The sequence below is a fragment of the Spermophilus citellus genome (assembly GCF_964194105.1).
Source record: "Spermophilus citellus genome assembly, chromosome: 8".
NCBI classification, from domain to species: domain Eukaryota; kingdom Metazoa; phylum Chordata; class Mammalia; order Rodentia; family Sciuridae; genus Spermophilus; species Spermophilus citellus.
The window spans coordinates 136860180-136886663 of record NC_138189.1 but is presented as its reverse complement, the minus strand read 5'-3'; the positions used below and the strand labels follow the sequence as shown (position 1 = coordinate 136886663).

The 26484-nt window shown below is 38.2% G+C and overlaps 1 protein-coding gene across 5 annotated transcripts in view; it reads right to left on the bottom strand.

The window, feature by feature from the left end:
- Window positions 1–26484, bottom strand: part of INPP4B (inositol polyphosphate-4-phosphatase type II B) — a 777385-nt gene that overhangs the window by 317793 nt on the left and 433108 nt on the right. For all 5 annotated transcript variants that reach the window (XM_081304010.1, XM_081304015.1, XM_081304012.1 and 2 more), the window contains exons 7-8: window positions 21652–21770; window positions 19389–19505 (exon numbers count right to left, since the gene is read on the bottom strand). In XM_081304010.1, coding sequence (XP_081160136.1) covers window positions 19389–19505; window positions 21652–21770 — 236 coding nt within the window. The remainder of the gene's footprint in view (window positions 1–19388; window positions 19506–21651; window positions 21771–26484) is intronic.

Below are 26484 nucleotides of genomic sequence, written 5' to 3'. Positions count from 1 at the left end.
CTTCCAGATATAAATAAGTGCCTTCATAATAGTCAATTACCAGCCTGGGACAATGTCTAGCACTTGCTTTGAAAAACTACCCACTCTTATGAAGCACAGTAAACCCTGTGCAATGAGTCCCAGTGGAGATTTCTAGAGTTCTAAAACTCTTTTAGGTTTTCCTTTAAAATAAATCACCCCAATAAAACTAGCTCAGACTCTCAGTGATTTCCCACATCTTTTATCTATGTAATATAATGCTGTGTACCTGGGGTGGGGGGGTAGGAAACACTAAGAACGTAATAATAAAGGCTGAAAATAATATGTACATTTGGTTTTGCCATGTAAAAGGGTACAGAGACTGAGAGACCTGTAGATGCTGGGCAGGTCTTGCTTCCCAAGTCTTTTCTTCATTTCCAGAGTGACTTGACAGCCAGTGGGAATGTATGCCTCTGAAGGAGAAGCTTGGCACAATCTCAAGGACAAAACGTAAGGTTGATGACAACCTTGCCATTCCTATCATGGGATGAAGTATATTTTTCTCCAGGAAGGAGGAATGAGCTGAGTCTTCCAGTCCTGAAAGTGAATTCCCAAAAGTGTTGACTACACTGACTCCTGCTACCTTGATGTCACCACAAATAGTGCCTCACATGATTGCTTATTTAGGATTTTACTTCCATCTACACTCTGAACCAAGGGCTCACCCTCTGTACCTGCCTGCAAAATAAATAAATACAGATATGCACACGTACAAGGGCATGCAGTGCACCTTTCTCCTGGACTTGAAATATAGATGGTTTTTAACAGAACCATTTCTCTTCTTTGCCAGAACAGGGATCATTCTCAAATAGCTGCAGGCGCTAACAATTACTATTTTGAAAATCTGACTCCATGTGATGCAGCATAGTGGAAAGAGTCCTGATTGAAGAGCCAAGTGCTGTATGTATCATAAATTCTATTTTTTGCATCTATATTGAATAGACTGGTGCCCTTTCATAAAGTAGAAAGTGTTTGAGAAGATGAATAGAGTAACAACATTTGACCTTTTAAGGTTTTGAAAACCTAAGATAATAAATCTCAAATACTTAGAGAAAAATATGTTTTAGGGACATCATTAGAATTGCTGCCTTTGACACATAAAATAAACAAGTAAAAAACTCTTGTGGCAAGATATAAAAGCTATCTGGACAATTATTGATCATGTTAGTTATGGTCATTTTAGAATAAATTGATTGAGGGGAGCAGAGACTCTGGAACTAAATGTCCTGGTTCAAATCTGAGAAGTTCTATTCAGTAGCTTTGTGACTCAGGAGAAGAGCTTCCTCTCTGTGCCTCCATCTCCACATCTAGGAAGTATGGGTGATACCCACGGTATCTATCTCCTAATAAAGTCTTATAAATATTAAATGAGGACTGGGGCTGTAGCTCAGTAGTACAGCACTTGCCTAGCATGTGTGAGCATTGGGTTTGATCCTCAACACCACCACCTATAAATAAATAAAATAAGATATAAAAAATACAACAATAACAAAATAAAATAATAAAAAAAGATGAAATGAAGCTGGGCACAGTGGCACACACTTGTAATCCCAGTGGCTTGGGAGGCCAGGGCAGAAGGTTCAAAGCCAGCCTCAGCATCTTGGCCAGTCCCTGAGCAATTTAGTGAGACCCTGTCTCAAAATAAATATAAAAAAGGGCTGGGGATGTGGCACAGTGGTTAAGCACCCTTATATTCAATTCTGGTACCCCCCCCAAAAAAAAAAAGATTAAATGAAAAAATAGATAAAGCCTAGAGAATTGTGTCTGACATAGATCAGTGCTATTAAGAATTTGCTGTTATAATGATAAGTATGAAATAAATGTATAATAACTCAAAAATGATAAGTATATCACATACTTAAAACATAAATAGCAGGGAATGGTGACACAGGCCAGCTCCTTGGGAGACTGAGGTGGGAGGTCTCCTTGAACCCAAGAGTAAGATCAACTTGGGAAATACTGTGAAACCCCATCAAAAAAACTTAAATGGAAATGATACATATTTGAATGTAAATATGAAAGTTAAAGTGTCATTTAGGAAATGCTATTCTTTATTATACTCCTTGGTGAGAATTTTTCTTTGGTTATTGTGAAAACACACAGAAAACAAAACATTTTCAAGGTTCATTATAGTAATAAAATATAAATAAAGATCATGCAATAATATTAAGACCAGCAGCAAGAGCAAGTAGCCTGCCCCATGCAGCAATGGTGTGGCCGGCATTGGCTGGAGCTTTGCAGCAGTGATCCCCTTACAAACACCCCAGCAGCCACTACTCTGATGGTCCCCAATTTCTTTGATGAGTAAATTGAGGTCCAGAAAGGTTAAGTAACTGGCTGATACATACAGAATTAAAAGGCATTGGGCCGGGCGTGGTGGTGCAGGCCTGTTCCAGTGGTTGGAGAGGCTGACACAGGAGGATCGTGAGTTGAAAGCCAGCCTCAGTAAAAGCAAGGCACTGAGAAACTCAGTGAGACCCTGTCTATAAATAAAATACAAAACAGGGGTAGGGATGAGGCTCAGTGGTGGAGTGCCCCTGAGTTCAATTCCTGATACCAACAATTTAAAAAATAAAAGGTGTTGAAATTTGGACAGACACCTATTGAAGGTGGGCCCAGGCTCATAATCTCAACCATGATGCCAGTAACCCTGTTCTAATAAGCAAAGACATACTTTTTTGTGCTGATACTTTCTGCAGTGATCTGGATTTCTTAGAGGTAGAATAAAGAGGAGATGTTAATAAAAGGGGAAGCTTTTCATAATGCAATATTTTTGAGATGGTGCCAAGAAGCAGCATATATGTTATAACTGAATGTAATTTCTGATCTTCATTCCCTCATTCTTCCACATGATTTTCTTTTTAGCATATTTATTCTGGATTCCTGGATTTTGTCAAACCAGTCAAAATAATCTTTTTTACTGAGCTTGTAATAAATATTAAGGAATCACTAGATGACACTAATCTCCTTATGTCCTCAGGGAAGTCATATTACTGGTGAGCGTCACATAATACAATTTACTTCCCACCAGAACTGCCAAACGCATCATGAAAAAGAATTCTCCCACTGGTTATTCAAATGGTGCGGTTTCCAAACAGGCATTTTATTATTTACTTGATAAACTGATCCAAAGAAAGGACTGCAGCACAGGTGATGCCACAGAAGATATTTTACAATTGAATTTAAATGTCTACATGTATCTATAACTGTGTGTGTGTGTGTTTTCTTTGTAACTAGTCTAAACAAATTACCAAGACAACTGCACCTTTCTGTTCTGGAACCCCCACCTCCCCTCTACCCCAGGATTCCAGGTGACTCACTGCTGTGTGCACAGGTAGCCTAGAACACATCCACAAATGTGTCCAAACACACTGGAGCATTCAACAATCTCTGTGTGTTTACTGGCACGGCTATCCTCTTCCTTCTTTCTGACACTCAGTGTTTACAAGTCTCCTCATTCACCTCTTAACCTCCAAGCTCCTTCTCTGCACCTGAGTATTTTCTCAAAGCTAGTGATCTGCCTTCTAATCCCTGAGTCCAATTTGTTTTTTATCTTCCTGGACATCTGAGTAGAGCTAGGCAATGCTGCCCTTTCTCTCTATCTTAAAACTGCCCCACTATTCAGTTTCCCACTGCGCTATATTTACTTTCCTCCATTTCTGTTCTTACTGCTCTTTATCATTTTTATTGGAAGCTGACCGTCTCTCATGCCCTCTGTCAGTATTTCCCAAGGTACTCTCTTAGATCATTTTCCCCCTCCTTTCTTTCTTGAATCTCTCATTTTCAAAGATGGTCTCCGTAAGTCTCCCTTTTGAATTGTTATTCGAAAGCCAGTGGCCACTTGCTTAACCCAAAAGTCATTCCCAACCAGCTTCTTTTTTGCACATGTCAGTACAAAGAATTTAGAAGAACAGATGCACTGGACACAATTTTGGCCAATGAGATTCAAGAATGAGACTAGGATGGCTTTTCTTTCCTGAATAAAAGAGTAAAAATCAGAGATACAACTCTTTCCCTTTGGCTTCCTGGCTTATAAAGCAAACATGAGTCCTTGGGAATTACTGCACTTAATCTCCTAACCATGCAATAAGAGACAAACATGTGTACTAAAGGTCAAGATGATTAGAGTAGTAAAGTACAAAGAGAAAAATCCTGTGCCTCTAATCATAGTATGAGGCATATGAACCAATATCAGCAAATGCCTGGATCTGAATTTTTTGCAGTGTAAGAAAAAAATAATGACTAATTATTTAAGCTACTATTAGATGCTTCTAGACATATGAATCTTATCCCTATCACTTAATTCCATCCACCTACTTCCAAATGAGGATATCCCATCTGCATGTCAAATTTATCATAATGAGAATTAAATTAATATAAATAATACTTATATATAGACTCTTTGTATTCTTACTATATAGCACTTTATAGAGAATTAGTGTAAACTAAACTCTGACAGAACAAGTAGTGGTGGAGCAAATGTAATCTCTAGGAACTTCCCATCAGCGGAAACAGCCTTGAAATACACAGTTCATCTTCCCACTTGACTATTTTCATCTTGACATTATCGGCAACCTGGGATAAGATCTCATGATCACATGACAACATGATTTAGCTCTTCCCGGATGTTGGTTCATCTGTAGCAGAGTTTTACATCCTGAAATCAGCAAACCCAAGACAGGCACCAATGACACCGACTTCTTATAATTATCACAGGTTTTCTACAGCAAGGTCAGACAGGGTTACCAGGATCGAAATGGAAAAAGAAAGGTTATCAGGACATTTTAGCTTGTGTGCTCAGATCCCGTGGCTCCTGCAGTATGAGTTATCATCTACCCAGTTACTCTAGATGTCCACAGAAGATTTCCCCTCAAGAAGTAAGATCCAGACCACACTTACAAGTGGAGATTATCTTCAGCCGTGAACTGACTGGAAGTCATCATCAAACAAAAAGCATTTAACATAGTTAGGTACCGTAGACTAGTCCTTGGAAACTTCCTTAGTCCATTGGGTTCATTGTCAGAAGGCCTGGACTCTGGCTCACAGTTCAATATGACCTTAAGCAAATTTAAATTTAATTTCCAGTTCCCTCTTCTGTATAGTGACACTCTGAACGGAGGGGACCCCTATGATGATCAAATAAAATGGTGTATGCACAAACTCTTTATACCTGATGAGACATTATAACATTTATTTGTTTGTTAATTTTAATATTCAAGTACAATCAGCCATGCTATAAATGGTGCAGGGACATGCAGAGCAGCACAGTGTGACTGTCCTCTCTCTAGTCTGCCATTCATTAATACCACTTGTACTCTGGTCCAATGTGTGATTAAGCAATAGCACTTAAATCTTTCTTCTATTTTATCTTTGATCTTTCTGAGTGTCTAACTGGTTAAACCATTTTTCTCTTGGGGAAGGGAATTTTTGTGTGATTGTTAGGTGGCTATGGTCTCAGATGTTGCTTCAAACAATCTAACCTACTTAAACATTCGTGAATCTCACGAGGTCAGGCTAGAGAAGATACATTCTGCTAATCTTTTTCTGACAAATGTCTTTAAAGAAAGCAATGGAAGATTGTATGAAACAGAGAAAGTGATTTTTTTATTTGCTGCTTTTACTTTTTGCCATGTTCAAGGTCAAAGAGTCTTACAAAAGCCTTTCATTTTGGACAGTGGGAGTGATGTCTCAAATATCAAACATGATTGGAGAATCAGAAGGGTGAAGAAGAGGGACAGGGTGACTTGCTGGTCAGCCCATCAGGTACAAGTATGATCTGAAAGAAGAGTGTGTTTTTTTCTTTCTTCTCTGTCATTCTTTTTCTGTGTGGTTTTAAAAGAGAGACCCCTGGACACATTGCCATTTGTAACCTGACAGAAATGAGAATCAGGTATCAAAATGACTTCATGACAATGGAAAGCGTGGGCACGTCTATGCAGGTTTTCTCCCCTTCAGGAAAGAAATACTCACTCAGGAAATGAATGTTAGAGTATCAGAAAACTAAGTATCAAGAGTAATGAAATACTAAAATAAAACCAGGTAAAATAGCTTCTTATCCATTGTTCTTCATGCATTTTAAAGTGAAATAACTCTGGTGCATCAGCCCAGGCTCTCTCCCCAGACACAATCACCTGACAAGAACATAGATGAGACTCAGATTGATGGACGCACTGAGAACATCGTCAACCTTGTGGAGTCTGATTACCATCAAACCACTAATCCTTCTCTTGGAAATACACAGCGTCACTTAGAAAAGAACCTCCAAGTACAAAAATAATATTTGCGGTAAATGTTTCTGATACTTGCATTTCTCTTGCATTTTCTACTTCCAAAGCAATTTCCCATGAGTTTTACAATATTCCTTCCAGTGGTGAAGAGAGTCAATATTGAAGTCTCCATTTTGGAGCTGCAGAAACTGAGACCCAAAATGAGAGAACTTGTCCAAAGTCACACAGTAAAGTGGCAGATCTGAAACTACAGCTGTTGACTTTAAATGTTGTGTTTTCTCCTCTGCTTTCTGACTGCCATGAGCTGAGCAGCTTTTCTTAGCCACACACTTCCACCATGATGTTCTGCCTTGCCTTAGGCCCAAGACAATGTGGCCCAACATGGACTGAACCTCTGAAACCAATTAACAGTGATGGGGGAAACTGAGGCAGAGATATCAGAAAAACCCACGTGAAATAAAACCTAATGGCTGCTCCCCTATTCTCCAAGAATATCAGAGAGAAAGGAACAGCAAGTCACAAGCACTTGGGGTGATACCAACAGCAACAGCCATCATCAGAAGGACCTGGCCCATGCATCCTGGGGGCTCAAGAAATGACAGTGGATTAATGATGGAACTAGAGGACCAAATATCTCTGAGCAATAAAAGGATTGTGGAAGATACAAAGATATTGCTCTTATTTTCAAGGATGGAGTGGTGGAATTAGCAAACAAGATAGAAACATGAAAATATGTCCTCAGAGCTGCAAACACAAGAGAATGTTTAAAATGAAGGCATCCAGGGAGCTCTCTGGGGCTAGATTAACAGCCTCCTACTCCCCCAGTGCTTATGTGAGTGCAAATAAAATCATGGTGAAATCATTAAAAAAACAAACCCACAAAACCTTGTGTCCTCTGTTCTCAACATGGCATTATGATTGAGAAGGAATCTACGAGGAGACACAGAATTGTATCCTTGATCCTAAATCTTCAAATGTCCCTGGCATGGCTTTCAATACTCTGTGTTGTCTGTTTTTTCCCCTCGTGGTGTTCAGAAATCTTGTTCTCACATCCTTCGGGATTTTCAAATGCCTCTCATTTTCTATTGTAATCATTCACTTCCAGTTTGGTATTGTCTTTTCTCAGATACTTGCTTAGGTTGCAAGTTCAAAGTTAAAGAAACTAATGAGAAGGAAAGGTGTTTGTTCCACATATATTATGGGAAAAAAGAAAAAAGAGACGATAAACCCTGGAAGACATGCTTCCACCTCAAACCTGCACTAACTGCAGAGGGTCTCAGTGTACAGAGAACATTCCTCTGAATATCAACAACGCCCGAAAGATATTGTGGGCTTTTTACGGCTACAAATGATCTTGAGCCTAGAATTTACAATTGAAAGCCTTACCTAATGCATGACTTTGTGAATATTACTCAATGCACAAAGCTCATTTAAAATTGTGTATAGGTGTGAATCCATAGCCACAAGGCCAGAGTTTTTAAGATGAGATGCCAGTTTCTTTGTTACTCTGAGGCCAGAATAAGCTGCTCTGCGTGTTTCACTGTGTCTTAACTGAAATTCAAGAATGAAAAGCAAATGTGGTAGCTAAAACATGTGCTTCAAATTCCCTGAGTGGGGATGGGGTGGGGGTTGTGGTGGGTGAGTTGTTGTTTACACTTAGGCCCTATGCAGTTAATATTTTCTTAGAAACTTCTTTCACACATTGCAAAGTGCTGTTATAATTTATCAGTGCTTTTTTTTTAAGGGGCAATTTTAAAACATCAGCATATTATATAAAATGTTAGGTATCACTGATTCAACACATTTCAATGGTGCCTTCCAAAATCTGTTCTCTGTAGCATGATTCAAAACTATTACCCAAGTTTGTGTGAAAGACTGATATCTTTGTGAGTTCACACACAGATTCCTTGGGACAGTGTGTAAGGAGCAGCTGTCACATCAGCCTTTAGCTCCAGACTGAATAAGTGCATCTTCAAAGACAGCTTGCGTCACTGCTATGAAAACCTAAGTAACCCAGCTTATGGCAAAAGGAGAACAAAATCTTTGTGATGTGGAAACAGATGTCCTTAACATTTTTCAGTATGTGACATCATCTGCTGCAGTGGTACAAATGACTTTTCTGAGTTTAAAAATAATCTGTACCTGAATTGAAAGGCCAACCCCAAACTAGTTGTAATTATCATTCCATTCAAAGAACTCCAATGAAAGGCCATGCTTCTTTAGAATTTCCTTTTGTTCCCATGGTGCAGCATATATAAACTTTTGGTAATTAAAAGCTATTCCCAGCCAAAGCAGAATAACCTTTTAAATTTCTAGCTTCTGCACCTTTCTAAGCAGAAGAAATATTTTGCCAACAATGTCACATTTCAGCTTTATGAAACCAAGCATTAATGAGAAGCCGATGCAAGACTCATGACTCCAGCACCCGCCATCAGGTGGACTCCCCACCACCAGACAGTCAGTTCACTAAGCATTACCTGCACATACTGCTGTGTCAAGGATGCTGCAGTGTAGACAAGACAGCACGGTGGGCCAGCAAGTGCTAAAAGACCTAAGCCCCCAGGCAAATGGTAACAACTGCAGGGCCCTTAAAAGTTGATAATAAAGCATATATCCATATATTCTATCAAGGGAAATAACCTGAAACAAAATTAATCTGCCTTTCCATTCAGGCTTCAGTGTCACTCACAAATCTCAGAGGTCAGTCAGTTATCAGATTACTTTATTTGTGTTACGTGGTGAAAAGATCAATGCTCTATGTCTACTTTGAGTATGACTGTGTTATACCATTTACTGGCTAAAACGTAGCACAATGATGTGTTCCCACTTGCTCATGGAGAACACAGAGCACCTTTTGAACTTCCTCTTAGTTGTTTCAGGGAGTTCCCAGGAGCTTCATGAAATATTGCGAATGACTGGAATTTTCCTCCTTCTCTGCAGGAACCTGCCACGGGTGATATTTTCAGTGACTGCCTTCATTCCATATGATGACCACTGACAGGAGGTCCCCTGAGTCTCCCTGGGCCCGCACCTGCCAGTATGCTCCCAAGTTGCCACTTGCTCAGGACAGTCCCTCCCATGGGGGACCGCTGACAGTCCTGATGTGCTGTAGCTTCAGAATGCAAAAGTGACGTTCCTCTCAGGTCGACAGATTCTGTGTCCAGATAATGGGAAGGGCACTCGTCTTTTTAAGTGACATTCATTTTATTAGAAGTAAGGAAACCTGTTGGAAGACCTATTAGCATGGGAATGGCCCTGATCTTTAAAATCTTTAAAATGTCATGATCTTTAAAATTTTAGCCAGTCTTTTAAAAAATTGGTAAACACATTGCTATTCTAATGTTACGTTTTCATGTAAAGACAATTGAACATTTTTCATGCTTCTTTTTTTTTTTTGCTGATTTATTCATATTGCTCAAGACCATATTTTCAAATCCTTTGCTTAATTTTTTGACCATTTTTCTCAAAATAGAACTCTATTCTACGGGGATTAACCTACCAATCTGCAAAATGCAAATTATATTTCACATCTACTTTTTCTCTTTTGTATGCCATATTTCTCATAAAAAAATGTTTAGATACCATAGAGTCATATATTACTACATATATATCTTTTTGAACTGCCATTCCTCAAAACATTTCCTCTGCTCCTCACCCCTAGATTATGCAGATAAGTATATAAAAAAAAAACTCTCAGATTATTTTCTGGGAGTTTTGATGTAATTTAGCTTTCCCACACTTAATTAAGCCACCTGCAATGTATCTCCATACATGAAATATGATATAACTGTAATATTATTTTTCAAGATGAACAGTTTTTTCACAGCTCTGTTTTCTTAAATAATCTACTCTTTATCTGCTGAGTTAAAGCCATCTAAATCAAAGCTAATCATCATGTATTCTGGAATCCACTTCTGGATTCTATATTCTCCCTCTTTTTTTCTAGTTGTCCATTCTTCCCATAATACTGTACAGATTGAATTGCTGTGGTCTCATGTTAAGTTTTGATGCCTGATCAGATAAGGTTTATTATTTAAATACACACACACACACACATACACACAGACACACAGACACACACATGGATATATAAGACAGCAGATTGGGCCAGATATACATATACGTGTATCTCTTTGGCTCTTCTTAGATATTATCTTTTTACCCTTCATAAACTTCAAGGAAATTTTATACCCAATATTCCTTCTTCCCATAAAAATAACTTTTTTGAGTTTTTAAAAAATTATGTTAAATAGGGAATTCTGGCCCAAGTTCTCACTGAGCTGAGCCTCATCTCAACATTCATTCCCTTAAGAAATGCAGGTTAGGTTATGCTTCTCTGCTGGGGGTGATTAATAGTAGTGAAGTTGTCCTCCCTCAGAAACAGAGTATCATCAAGTGGTCCTACCCAATGATTCCTATTTAAATGAAAGAAGGTAATTTTAATTCCATGTACTGCAATGTCAAAAGAGGTTAAACAATTTTTCTGAAACTTACACATTCACATACAATCAAGGGTGAGAGACTTCACATCTGCTGAGACAATATTTCTTGTTGGTCCCCAAGGAAAAAGAATGTGGCTACTTCACAATCAAGCATCTGAGAATCCAGGCCTTTGCCCAAAGGCAAAAGATTTTATCTATGGATTCATTTATGAAAATAAATTTTTAATTTAAAAATATATAAATTAAAAAATGATTGGGGGCTGGGGATGTGGCTCAAGCAGTAGCGCGCTTGCCTGGCATGCGGGCTGCCCGGGTTCGATCCTCAGCACCACATACAAACAAAGATGTTGTGTCTGCTGAAAAAAACTAAAAAATAAATATTAAAATTCTCTCTCTCTCTCTCTCTCTCTCTCTCTTTAAAAAAAAAATAATGTTGTGTCACGTGATTTTTTTTTTTTTTGCTATGTTTACATGGTGAAATGAGTAAATCAAGCTAGTTAACAAATCCATCTCCTCAGACAATCATATTTTTATGGCTAGAGTGTTTGAAATCTACTCTTGGAGATTCTGAAATATGTAACCCTTTGTTATTAGTTATAGTCACCATTATGGGCAAGAAAGCCTGACGCTTCTTCCTCCTTTCTAACTGAAGCTTTGCACCCACTGATCAGCATTCTCCTCTCTCTCTATCCACTCCAACCTCCAGAAAACACCATTTTGCTCTCCAGTGCTGTGCATTCAACTTCTTTATGTTCCACCCCTAAGTGAGATCCAGTGATATCTGTCTTTCTGTGTCTGGCCTCTTCCATTTAGCACGATGTCCTCCAGATTCATCCATGTTGCCACAAATGGCTGAATTTCCTTTTATTTGTGGCTGAATAAGATTCCACTGTGTACAAATCTCACATTTTCTTCACTCATTTATCTGTCCATGGACACTTAGGTTGGTTCCATTTCTTAATATGAGGAATAATGCAGCAAAGAATGTAGGAATGCAGATATCTCTTTGATATCTGATTTTAATTCCTCTGGATATATATACTAGAAGTGGGATTGCTGGATCATATGCCAGTACCATTTTAATTTTTTGAGGAACCAACTGACTGTTTCCCATAAAAACTATATCAACTTACATTTTTCACCAGTAGTTCATTTTTTTCTAACTCCTCACCCACCCTTTTGTCTTTGGTCTATTTGCTAATAACCATTCCAGTTAGTGTGAGATTATCTCACTATAGTTTACATTTCTATTTCCCTGATGATTAGTGATGATGAAGCCTTTTTCATATACTCATTGGCCATTTATATCTTCTTTAGAGAATGTCTATTCATATATTTTGCCTACTTTTTAAAATTAGGTTGTTTTCATATTATTGAGTGGTTTGAGTTCCCTACGAATTTTGTATATCAGAACCTTATCAGATATACAGAATGCAAATATTTTCTCTGTGTGTTATGTTTTCACTATACTAGTGGTTTTGTTTGCTGTGTAGAAGCTTCTGTACAGTTTGATACAACTCCATTAGTTTATTTTTGCTTTTGTTGCACGTGCTTTTGGGGTCATATCCAAGAAATCTTTGCTCAGACCAATACCATGGGTATTTCTCCCTATACATTTGGCTAGTGTTTTTTATTTGTTTGTTTGTTTTTTAGATATTGATGGACCTTTATTTTATTCATTTTTTATATGTGGTGCTGAGAATTAAACCCAGTGCCTCCCACATGCTAGGCAAGTGCTTTACCACTAAGCCACAGCCACAGCCCCTCAGCTAGTGGTTTTATAATATTATGTTCAAAAGTTTAAAAAATTTAAAAAAAGACATTCATGATTAATTTCATCATATTATTCTACCATCAAATAGCAGTCTTTCTCCAAGCAAACATCATTATTTATTATAGAAAGAGGGGAGGGATCAATAAATACCCTTTTCTTCTCTTTTGAGAGTCCCAATCAAAAATATCAACAAAAAACCCTCTGAAGAGATGATACAGAAAAAAGTACTAGACTATTATAAATGGGTGTGGCACACGGAGAGAATGAGAGAAAAAGATAGTGCAAAGAGCAGCAGCACAGAATAAAATTTACCTAGTATGTAAAGTGCAAAGATGAGGAAATAAAGGAGACAGAGATAGAAATGGAAATGTGTAGAGAGGATAAGCTGTAAAAAGTCACCCCCATTGTGACACTGAAAAGTCAGACACACTACAACATCATAGCTTTTGTTAAACCCATCAGAAAACTGAGTGTAAAAATAAACCAAATTGAAATTTAGAGAGTTTAGACACCTTCTAGAACATTCCTCAAGAAAATTAAAATTAGACTGACCATATAATACAGCAATATCACTTCTGGGTGTGAATCCAAACTAATTAAAAGCAGGATCTCTAAGACACATGAGCACTCCTATGGCCACTGCATCACTATTCATAACAGACAAGATGGGCAATGACCTAAGTATCCACTGACAACCAGATAAAGAAAATGTGGTAAATACACCCATGGGATATTATTCATTCTTAAAAGGAGGAGGAAGTCCTACAATATGTGACAACATGGATCAACCTGGATGGCATCATGCTAAGTGACATAAGCCTGTTACAGGACACACACTGCATGATTCCACATATTTGCAGTATCTAAAGTTGTCAAATCTGTAGAATCAGAGAGTATGAGTGTGGTTGCCAGGAGCTAGGCATGGGAAATTGGGAAGTGGTAATTAACCAGCATAAAGTCTGAGTTAAGCAAGATGAATAAGTCCTAGAGATCTGCTGTACAACATGAGCCCTTAGTTAAAAATATTAAATTCAAATGTTTTGAGAGTATATTTCTCATGTTAAGTGATCTTATCAAATTTTCTTTTTAAAAAGCATTATAAATTAAAGAATTAATAAGTTGGATGTAGAATCTAAAACTTCTGATCAGTGAAATATACCAGTAGGAAATGATTAGGCAAGTCAAGGTTTGAAAAAAAATTGTAATACATATATTCAAAAAAGCACTCTTATGATAGACAAAGAACTCTTAGAAATCAATAATAAAAAGAAAACTATTTTTAGATAGACAAAAGACTTGACTTTAAAAAAAAATAGATGACCACCCAATAAGCATTGAGAAAGATACTAAACATAATTAGTCATCAGGAAAATGCAAATCCTAAGCACAATGAGATACTACTGTAAGCTCAGTGGAAAAGCTAAATGAAAATGATTGGCAATCTCATGTGCTATTAGTAACTGTAGCTTTCATATATTGCTATAATTAGGAGTATAAAGTCATATAACAAATTTGAAAAACACTTTGACAGCTTTTAGGAACATTAAACATGAATCTCTCTTATAATCTAACAATTATACTCCTCAGTTTTTACTCAAAAGAATAAAAGCACTTATTCAAAAAAAATTTGTACACAAATTTCTATTGAGGTTTCATTCATCATTATCAAAAACCAGAAGCAATCTAAATGTCTTTGAATAAGAAAATGTTTTAAAAAATTGTGTCATATCTCTAGAACAGAATGCCATTTAGCAATAAGAGGAATGAGCTATTGATTCATGCAACAAATGAATAAATCTAAACAACCTATAAAGCAAAGGACACCAGCTACTAGAAGCACACATTCTACATGATTTCATTCATGCAAATTTCCACAAAGAGCAAAACAAGTCTATAGGAAAGTGGCTGCCTTGATTTGTATCGGATGGCAAGGGGACTTCTGGAATAAACAAAATGTCTACATGGGCACGTGTGAATGTCAAATTCATCAAACCAAACACTGGATATCTGTCTATATTATTCTATGCAAATTATGCCTCATTAAAAAAATACATATGCCTTTGTAAAAATATATGCTACTTTTCGGCAGGTAGAAAGAAAGTGAACTTACTTAAATGTGACTTAAGTAAGAAACCTGAGCTCCTTCTACACAGAATCCATAACTCCCATCACAGATCAAGTGACAACAGAGACAGGAGCTTCCAAAAGGCAAAGGCAGGGCACATGGCCAAGCTCAAGACCCACACAGAACATAGGGAAGGGAAAAACAAAGCCAGGAAGAGGAAAGCAAAATTTGAGCCATAAACTGAGGCATTTCACAATATTAACGGACATTTTTTTTTTCCATCAATAGGAGTTGGCCACTTCATTATAAACTTTATTTGAACATCTGAAATTAAATTATACATGCTTAAGGGCTTAAATATTTAGGGTATGGATCTTTTTCCCTACACTTGAATACTGACTTTTTTCCTCAATCAACTATTTAATTCCAAATAAAGGGAGTGTTTCAAAATATCAGCTAAAGTAAAAGTGCTATACCGTAGGGTAAAAGTGAAGGGAAACCTATCAACGATGTGTGTGCCATCACATAGGCTGAAAAAAAATAAGGGGGATCTCTGACCTGGCTGAAATATCTCAGAATATCAGTTTCTTTCATCTTGAAAATGGGCATAATAACACTTTCTTCAAAGGAGTTACATGGGGGTTAAAGAGGAAACCCTGCATCACATATTAAACATAGTGTTCGGTATGTACTTAGTGACTGGAAATCTCAATTTCTTTTTCCTCACTCACAGTTTCATGTCATGCTGATCAAGAGGAAAAATAGCCAGCAGAATTTAAACCTCAGCAAACATAGTTAGGACTTAAAGTTCTTCAGAAGCCAGTTTAGAACACCAAGCAAAGTCAAATTATTCTAAACACAAAATACTTTTATTTTTCCTAGGGGAAAAAAATGAAAACAGTAAACTAGATACTACTGTCTAGGAAATCATATTATAACCAGAGTGCCTTGTACATATAACACACAAAATTCAATAAATTTACACCCAATTTTGAGAAGTTCACTTTTCTAAAAGGTTCTAATGAGGGTTGCTAGTAATTGGTAATAAAAAACATCTCCAGGTATATATCCTTACCTGAGAAATGCCAGTATCTACTGGCATCTAGATGTTTTCCTATAAGTTAATGAGGATACAGCAAACATCTATTTACCCCCAGAGTAAAAAGAACAGGGTCAGTGTGCACTTCTGCAAAACAGAGCAGAAATTCACATTTCAACAATGGGCAAAAATAACTTTGTAACCTAGTCATATGTTTGCAGTTTTGATGGCGGGCTGTCCTCAGTGGGGATCTGAAAGAGCCTTGTCCTACTTTCAAAAATACCTACTTGCATGGGAGGAAGGAGGAAAGGGGCAGATTTTGAGAGTGCTAGTCCTTGCTTTCTAAGTTATTCCTTGTTCTGAAGTTTCCACTGTGACATGTGAAAACCTCAAATTCTCAGCCTGACTCCCTAAGACTGTAAATAATGTTCTGAAAACATGTTTGTCCACATTTCAGTTTCCAGGAGATTTAGAGTGGGATGTATAGTTGTTAAATCTCCAGACATCAACTTCACTGAAAAGAATTTGGGCTTTCTTCTTCCAGCCATGGGCTTTAATTTCAGGCTTCAAAGACCCCACCAAACAGCTGGATGTTGGAGCAGCCAATCCTGAAAAAAAAAAATGATTCCCTCATAATGAGGAAAATAATCAAAATGTCACTTGAATACTATTAAGGATGCTAATAGCCCCCAGAACTCGACTCACCCCCATCTGCCAAGCCTTTTCCATCCATCCGCCTCAGAGAGGGACTCAGCATGGAATTGAAAGATGAAGGATGTAGTAGGAGGAAAGGAAAGCCATTCTAAATCAACAGTTAGACTCTTCCCATTTGTTATGATGATTAATTGCATTTCTACTAAAGTCACCAAGGATAATCAATCTAGGTCTGGATTTTTAGAAGTGTACAAGAACAATAAGTAGTTAGCAAAGTAGTTGCTGTGTCAAGGACATAGAGGAAAAGTCATTACTTCTCTTTAAAAATATCTAAGACTAGTATGTATGTAAGCAAATTTGAAAGGGTAAAGTAACATATTTATTTGCCCAATTAAACCTAAGTAATCATAAGGTCAATAGGAAAACAGAAGCAACTTAGTCATTGGACTTAACTAATTGGCAATCAACCAGTAGAGAAGATCTGATGGTTATGCGCCAGAGTAGTATAAGCAATGACTTGCAAGAACCAGCCAGTTAAAAGACATTTAAAGGCATGCATGTAACATTATTTTTTAAAATAACATATAAATATTCAGAGTCTCATTGCTTATACCTTAAAAGTATTATGATCTTCAAGCATTTGGGCTTTTAAGTGCTTACAATTAATAGCTGTATTTTAAATCCCTTTTTTCCTCTCCGGGCCACCCACCTCCAAGGAAAAAGTAAGAATTCAGGGGAAAAAAATTCCAGGATAAAGACTACCAGTCCACAGGGACTATTAGCATATCAATGAACTGTGTTTCTATTTACACTTCCATCACTGGAGCTAACTGTTAGCTATTTTAAGGAAGAGGTTATGCCTTAATTAACAGCACTTGGTAAATGAAAGCCAGCTGCATTTCTTAAGTATGTTCAAATTTCAAAAATTTTATTTCACAGCAGGGATTCCAGTTCTTCCAATACTTTCATGTGATAACACTTCTGATCAAGGAAGAAAGTCTTTAAAAAAGACCCCAAATAATTAGTTTCCAGAACTGGAGTCAACAAAAAGCATAATTAATGAGTAAGCAAATTATTTATCTTTGGAGCATTAATATGCATGCACATTTTAAATAAAGGGACTTGAAGGGAATACAAACACCTTCAGTATTTAATACTTCGAGCATGGATATTTCTAAATCCTTAACAAAACCAAGTGCTCAGGGCAATATCACCAGCTGTGTAGCATGGTGTATGCCTATAACTCTGGCCCTTCACATTGTCAGTCCTGCCTATACCCTGGAGCTGCTGGAGGATTGCACTTAACCATGAGCATTGCAGAACATGAAATCTTGTCGTTTCTGCTTGCTTTCCCTTTCCTTCTGGTCATTCTCTGCTTATTCCTCCTCTGCACAGTTCTATCACCCATTCTGAAGACCCAGAGCTCCCTCCTCCCCAACTTCATGATTTTTCTCCCTTTCTCTCTTCTCTGATTGGAGGTTTCAAAACCGGCCATAGGTGAGGGCTTTGGAGAACTTCTGTCACAACAGGTCCAGAGCCACACTCACAGTCAACCACTTTTCCACATTTATCTCACAAATTGAGAATAAAAGACAAAGCTCCCAAACAAATATTTTTCAGTTGTGGTTTTAACCCAAATTCTTGCCCTCTTTTCAAAGATGTCAGAAACAACAAATGTGGGACCACTTATGACCAAGTTAGTAAATACAGGAAAAGACATTGGTAGAGAGCTCCTTGTTTGATTTTTACTATTTAGGAGGCACCGTCAGCAGCAGCCCAACAGCAATACCAACACCAGCAGCAGCTGCTGCCCCAGTCTTCTATACAGCTTATGTGTATGAATTTATTTCACCCATATAACAGTCTCCCAAGGTGAGTATTATAAAAGAGGAAGCAGTGGCACTGGAAATTAACTCTCCCATAGTCACAAAGCTGGTAAGGGACACAAAACCACCCAGTGTCACTGTGGAACCTGCCCTCTTACAAACCCACCAGACCGCCATGCCTATTTCTATCGCATGTACCTGTGGTATTGAAATGAGACTCTGTTCTACCATTTTGAAGAAGTGATCTTTTCTGGGGCTAAGATGAGTTGAAATCCCTTCAGTATACATTACTAAATATCCCCAGCACTGGACAGAAAGGAAGTTCCTTCTACCTGTGTCATACACCTACCAGTGAAGAATGGAAAGACAGGTAAAAGTTACCATGGGTCAAACAGAAATGCCTAAGTACGGGCAGTGTTTAAAGCAAATTTCCCCTGCATGAGGCACTGTGCTCTTCTATAGGCCCGGCAGTATCCCTTAGCTTCCATCAAAGTCCCCACCTGGCATCAAAGCCCTTCCTGTCTCTTACTTCACTATTGACCACCATTGATGATTCCATAGTTTCCCTGCCCTGACAACACAAAAGTTCATTCTAAGGGGACAGATATAAAGGAAAGTACTTCTTCCTTCTGTTCAATATCTCCCCAGTAGCATTTTGTCCTGTCCAGGAGTTTTAAGAATAGCCCCTAGGGATAGTGCCTTGGTACCCCGTTGTCTAACCAGGAGAGGTGATTCAGTTGGAAAGAAACTCAAACCAGGTGGAAGATTGAAGTATCTGGGACAACAGACCATTGGGACGTTGCATGGCCTTGATGTAAAGAGGCCAATTAGAGTTTCTGCCTAGTGATTCCCAATACTTTCTCTGTTAGCTTTGGTGCCAATAAAAATGTCAGGGAAAAGAGAGGAAGTTTATCTACAGTATTTAAAAGAATAATAAAGTTTAAAAGTAGGGTATGTTGTCAATCCATGCCTTTAGAATAATTACAATATCTTGAAAGTTTTGAAATACTATTAAATCTTTTCTATTTGCTTTCTGGCCACATTATCACCCACTTAGCTTTAAACAGCATCAACAACAAAAACGCAAACCAAGAGATCAAGTCAGCTTTCCTAAAAAAGAGAAAAATCTGTTCTGAAAGCTTCTGCTCTGAAACCAATTGCCAATTTGGCAATAAACCAAGCAAATTTGACAAACACGCAGCAAACTATAAACATAAGACAAGCATGAATGCAGTACAAATACCCTCTCTGAAAAATGCCAATTGTATCCAAAGTCCAGTAGTTTGGAAAAGCATAACTAACTCCTTCTTTTACTAAAGAAAGAAAGAAGCACAAGTACTTACAGTGTCATGAGACTTGTCCTTGACATCATAGACTGTTAGTTTTATTTTGGTCTCCTCATAGATGGGATACTCGGATGGGAATGTGACACCAGTCAAAAACAGTGGGTCTCTTGTCCCCTGAAACACACAAGCAGACAAGTTGTATCCAATAAGGCAGCAACTGCAGTCGGCAACACGCGGTGACACATGAGAATGCAGAAAGTGTGTCTGAGGCTCTTTTTCTAGGAAATAGTTCTATTAGAAGACAGATCTGAATTGCCAAATGTTGCTCACAGGCAACAAGGAGACCCAGGGCCCCAGAGCACTGGTACAGCTGTTGATGGTAGATAGACTTGTATCACTGTTGGAGCTGCTAATCATGAGACTTGAAAAACAATTTATTTCATTATATGCAGAATGTGCCAGCAGTCAGTCCATTTAAAATATATTTAATAGCTATAACCTATAATTTACGTGAATAATCCAAGATAGTGACTGATAAAACTAACATGAAGTTATTTTCTCAAAAACAGCTATTTGGTAATCTTATGCTGTTCATTTTTTCCCTTGCTATGATTCAACTGAAAGCCATGCTCTGAGAGGATCTGCTTGTTTTTAAATGATCAGCTGTGACCTTTTTTTTTCCCCCTAGACCAACTTAAAAACTTAATGAAAGAAACTTTAAATATGATAGATTGGGGACTATGAAATAACTAGCTCAGGAAGCAGTATACAGAATATTTCAATGCCCCAAGATATAATCTTAGGGAGCTGACATCCAACAACACTAAATTATGCATATATACACATAAACATACATATCTGAATATCATGGGAATGTTTGCTTGGGGTCTATAAACCAATTTTCTATAGAAATTTCTGAAAGCCCACACGATTCATTCATTTATCCATTCTTTTACTCAACAAATACTTTTTGCTTGTTATGGTGTCAAACACTTAAGTGAATAAAACGGCCAACAATAGCAATGTGTGTTCAAATACAAAATTTTGAAATTTGCAAACATAAATCATTTTTATGTTTAAAGTGGTATGTTTTATGATATGTCTGTTTTATCACAGTAAAAAATGGGGCGAAGAGAATGTCATAAATAAATTCTTTTAAGTTTTTGGTAATATTTTGAAAATTACTAATTTAGAATAATGATTGGAAAAAAATTGGCTGTCAACAATTTTACAAGTTTAGCCAAGCTATCTTCAGATGAATAAGATTATTTTTGTTAATTCAAATGCAACCTGAACTATACATTACACTGGCACAGGAACCTAAGGTTTTCAAAGGGCAGACTCAGGGCTGCATGGGTATCTGGGTCATTCCTATTATAGAAGTGACTGGTCTGAATCATTTATTCCGCCAACCGCATCAAAGCAGACGGGCAGCTCTGAGCCAGCCAGGTCTGGGGCAGGCTGCTTAAGTTCTTACAGAGAAATTCCTGGTTCTAAACAGACGCAGCTCACAAGTCTAAGAAAAACAAGCAAACCTGAAGGAGTTTAGGGTCTACTTTCCCCAGCTCCAGATGTGCACAGAAGTACCTCTCTTCACTAAGGTCCTGAAATATGCAATCCGAACAAAACAATCAAAAGGGAAACACTTCCTCTTTTGAATCTGATCCAGCACAATAACGAGTTTCCTCTTGACACATTCTGAAGGCCATATTAGTAACAATAAATGTAAATAGGAAATCTCTCATCGGATGAGTAATATTTACATCTTCAGCCTGGAAACGTTACAGTTTCACAAATCAATCACCTACCTTTATTTGAAAAAAAAACACTGGACTTTGAAAAATACAAACACAGCAAAGAATCTGAAGTTTCCACAATCGGACTGAAGAATACAGGGGAAAAAAAAAGAGCAAAAACACCCTGTTTAGAACTTCTATGGGTACTTTACAACTCTTCCCTAAAATAAATGTTCTTTCTCTTTCATTTAAAATCTCTCTATATATTTCCCCCTCTCTCCATTCTAATGTCTATTTGGGGATTCAAAGGAGAAACTTTCCTATCTTCGGAAGAAAAATACAATCTTTCATTGAAAAAGGTTAAGTTTCCCGCTGTGTTTATTCTGGTGAGTTACCAGTGCAGGCTTACTAACCTCAGGTAGGCGTTCCTTAATGACAGAGGACAGTAACAGCATGGCTACAGACCCTGAGCTGTTTGCTCAAAAGGTGACAGGAGGCAGGTGGGAGGGTGAGGAGGGGAAAAAGGGAGAGAGAAAGAGAGAAAGGGAGAGAGAGAGAGAAATGCAGGCACACAGCATGCTCACCTCCACAATTTCAGTGCTGGAGTATCTTATCAGACTCTGCTCCGCGGGGTGGATTACAGAGATCTGCACCACTGTGTTCAGTTTCCGATCACGGACAGGAGCCACGAGATCCTTGCATGCTGGCAACAGCAGAGGAAAGAGAAAAGAAAAAAAAGGAAACTAAACACCGTATCTCAGGGAAAACTTCTGTCCTGGCTGAAAGTAAACTTAGCTACGCGCTGAAGGAAACCTCCCGGGACTCAGGCTGGTTTTACAGAGGAAGTCCTTTGGAAGTACCTTACAGAAGTAGGAAGTCACGTGCTACGGAGCCAAATTGAGAGTTCATTTCCACTGACCACATTTGCAACTCATGCAAGTCTTGACTGCTCTGAGATCCCAGCTCTAACGTGTGACTCTGCACATCCTGCTGGGACTTGGGTGACTTTAATTAGTCATTAAACCCTGGGCTTCAATTTAGACTCCTTGATGAAGTAAGCTGATTTCGGCCAGGTCCAGAAAAACTAGGATGTCCCTTACTGACAGTGGTCCGCATAGTTCAGATGTTAGAATGCGCACTTGGTCCTTTCCTACCTATTTTCTAGAACTGCCCTCCTACATACAGTCAGAGGCACCAAACCAACCAAAACAGGAAGAGTGATTACCCTGCAGCCGCAGCAGCAGCAGCAGCACTCAAGCAGAAAAGGAAGCAGAGGAGGGGTTAAAAAAAGCCCTCTGTCTGGAATTCCAAGCCAAGCCTGGGAGAGAGCAACTGGGATAAAGATGGGGTAATTCTTGCCCAGGGGCCACACAGCTAAGAACTTGCCCTTGAGACACCAGGCTCAGATTACAGACTCTTACCGCCATACCATATTTACTTGAATATTTTCTCCCTCTCACGTATCCTTCCCACCATGCGGGGAAGAAAACATCCATAAGAAATAGCTTTTACAGTTAAGTCCTATATCCACTCTCCTAACTACATTCTCCCTCCCTCCGGGTTTTGAAATAGTAACTTCATTCCTCACTAGATGTGACGTAAAGTGTGTGGCTAAGTGTGAAGCAAAATGCCTTCATCAGAGGTGGCTCATGTTAGGCTCAGCCTGGTGGCTCTGGGTCCTGGATTCTACCTGGTGGGGCTGCAGGGTTCTGTACAGCTCCTGCCCCACTTCCCTGACCAAAGCATGAAGGCAGGGGAGGATGGGTGTATTCAAGCCAGGTCACAGCACTGCTGCAGCAGGTAGGCCTTTATCCATGGGCACAAAGGTAATATAGCTGAGATGTGGAACTTGAAAGCAAAGGAAATCATAGATGTAATTATCACCTTTCAATTGCTTACAGATCATCTCATTTATTGGAGCATAATGAGATAGGAAAAAGCAGGAGTTCTGAAATAAAATAGGCCTGGTTTTCATAGAGCTCTAATAGTTAAGCAATGCTGGAAAAATTATTTAACTTCTTAACTTCTTGCCAGAGTTTGGGATCCTCTTATTCCTATCTGGCATTCTGTCATATGTTTTCCTTATTTAAACCACATGCCTCTAGCAGTATAGGAGAGCTTAGGAAAGCTCATGTGGAAAAAATAATAGCCAGAGTTTATTTAACCCTCACTATTTTTTAAAACACTCTGCTCATTATGTCTTTGTTCCTCAAAATGGTGCTTTGGATTAGTATTGCAGTTTTGCATTTTAAGAACCAGAGCTTAGAATCATGAAGTGCTCAGACCTACATGACTAGAATCCCCTAGCAGCTTGCTGACATCAAACCCTACCATCTCTACATTTTTCCCCAAGGGTATGGATTTGCTCTCCTGCACCCTGGAACTTCCTTTGGAAGACCTTTTGCTATGGTCTTTTACTGTTCAACCCAAGAGATCTACAGTTCTATAATGACTGATACAAGGTTTCAATAATATCAGCATGTCAATGGAAGGAAAGAAAAAGCTAGATTTAGATTTTACGGTTCTTTGGTGGTTGTTTTGATCATTTCCTTTTCTTGTCTTATGAACCTGTTAAATTTTATTGCTCTTGGTTTTCTGTACACAGTGAGCATCAATGTGTGCTCATTTGCCTTGCATCTATGTGTCTTTGGATTTTAAAGCTGGGGCCACTGTGTTTCCAACACAAGAATGTTGCCCATGTTCTGGTTATAGCTTCACCTCTATCTTGTGAGCTCCTGACACCTTTGCTCAAAATAAGTCAATTCTTTCTGAGTTCTTATCGGGCTCGATTGTGGGCTGTGGTTATTTCCCAGAAGTGAGCAGCTGTTCTGCATTTCATCAGAGAAACTCAGCCTCACTCCCCACAAGGACAGAGAAAAATCTCAACTAAACTGAAATGTTCTGTGCCTGATCTGCAGACCTCCCAGTACCCAAGCAGCATAAAACAATAGTGGTATGTTATATTTTGTACCCCCCCAAAAAAAACAGGCACAGAAAACAATAGTTATCTTTTGGGCTGAACTTATCTCTTTTCTTCCTAACAGCCCACAGTACTGACAGTTCCTTAGGGCTGAGGTGGCAAAATGTCAAGCAAGGCCCTGAGATCAGACAGCACTCCTGAGATACAGCCCTAGGTTCCTTGCTTCCTAGTTCTGTGGGCTGTGTAAGTCACAAACCCTTAGATACATAATGCCTGTGTCCGCCTACCACTCAGGGTAGAAGTAAGGAAGAAATTAGGCCTGTTATAAACAGACTTTTCTATGCACAAGTAATGTTTACTAATGTCATTATACTAATACTTACCAACATTTGCTGTGTTGTTATTATGTAAAATAGTTTTTATTGGCTCAGTCATACTCAGTTCCTTACCATATCCAATATTTCTTTATAAATGCATTTCCTAAAGTGAAACCCAGAAATATCATGGATCTCAAATTGTATTGAAACTGTACCCCTGGAGGGGTGATAAATGTTGAATGAATGGATTGCTTCAAGGAGATATTACTCATTGGAACAGTATAAAATCTAATCTTCTTGGTAATTATTTAGTAGCTAATAGAGAATCTTGAAAAAATCTGTTTTCAAAAATTAAAAAAAAAGTTATATCAAACTTCCAGCCACTGTTACCACTGTGCATTACCCAAATACAACTCTACCCAAGAGAGCCCTACATAAATGTCTTTCTTCAACTTAAAAAAGACTAAAAGAAGGCCAAGTTTTGGGACTTTGCTTCTGTTTTGTTTATTTAAGAACCCTAAAAAAAAAAAAAATGCTAGTCAGCAATAATACATTCATCAATAGATTTTTTTAAAATTTTTATTTTGACCTTTTTACTGACTTTAGTTTAGATCGAGCTATTTAAAAGTATATCACCGAACCCAGACGAATTGAAATACACATGATGTTGACAGGCTGGAATTCAAATGTGTTTGTGTCCACTAATTGACTTTTTTTTCCTTTGGTACCAGGGATTGAGCTCAGGGTACTTGGCCACTGAGCCACATCCCCAGCCCTTCTGTCTATTTTATTGAGACAGGGTCTTGCTGAATTGCTTAGGGCCTTGCTAAATTGCTAAGGCTGCTTTCAGCCTCTCAAGCTACTGGGATTAGAGGCATGTGCCACCGCACCCTCTGATGATTTGAAATTTTTCTTGAGAAAAATAATAAAAGCTCTGAGTGAACACGTTGCCTATTAACTCTTGTCATTGTAACTAGCAATGTGAGGGGTTTGCTTTCCTTTGCCAATCATGGTGAGTGAGCAGCCTCTCAGGCTCAGATTTGTCCAGGAGCCAGGCGGATCTTCACTGGAGGCAAATTCTTGGTGGAAGAATAATGGTAAAAATAAATGGAGCCTCCCTCTAGGGAGAGAGTTCCCACAGGGCTCCTCTCTGAATTCATTGCTGGATGAATGAAGGCCCACTGCGGCCTGATTCTAGAATTTGTCCAAAGCTTAAAATCCCTATCATTAGTGACATCCAGAAAAGTTTTTCTTCTTTCCATCCAGAATAAAGCAGATGGGGAGTGTGTTTGTGTGTCTGGGGGGTGGGGGGGGGGCAGTTTGTCAAGAATTTGCAGATCTCTATGATTCTATAGTCAAAATTAGCCAAAGGAAATTTAGGCTTAGAGCAGACACCACACAGTATAGCATATGGAGGGTAAAGTAATGTTTTTGACATAAGATAAAACTGTATTTGATATGAATCATACCTTAAGGAGCTAGATGACTTTGTCAAATTATTCAACCTCTTTGAGCCTCTGTTTTCTTATCTGTAAAATGGGGCCTCTGTCTTCTCCACAAAATGGAGAACAGAACAGACTGTATACATTTGTTATAAAGACTATATAAGATTACATGTAGGGGCTGGGGATGTAGCTCAGGCGGTAGCGCGCTCGCCTGGCATGCGTGCAGCCCGGGTTCGATCCTCAGCACCACATACCAACAAAGATGTTGTGTCCGCCGAGAACTAAAAAATAAATATTAAAAATTCTCTCTCTCTCTCTCTCTCCCCCCCCTCTCTAACTCTCTCTTAAAAAAAAAAAAAATCTTCTCCAAAACACTTATGTATTAAAAAAAAAGATTACATGTAGAATGCTAATCATATAAGAAGGCTTTTACATTATTATTAGTTATTATTATTGACATTAATAAGATTCATTAGCATAAAATGGTCTTATCTATCTCACATTTTTATACAAAATGCTAATTAAATGCTCAAGATAATTTGTTTACTCCTGATTTTATGTAAGACACCCTTTTCCAATAAAAGTGTCTACTAATATATACCTGTGACTTTTTTTTTTTTTTTTGGTACTTTCTCAATATACTTTTTTTTTTTGGTACTGGGGATTGAATTCAGGGGTGCTCTCAACCACTGATCCACATCTCCAGCCCTTTTTTGTATTTTATTTAGAGACATT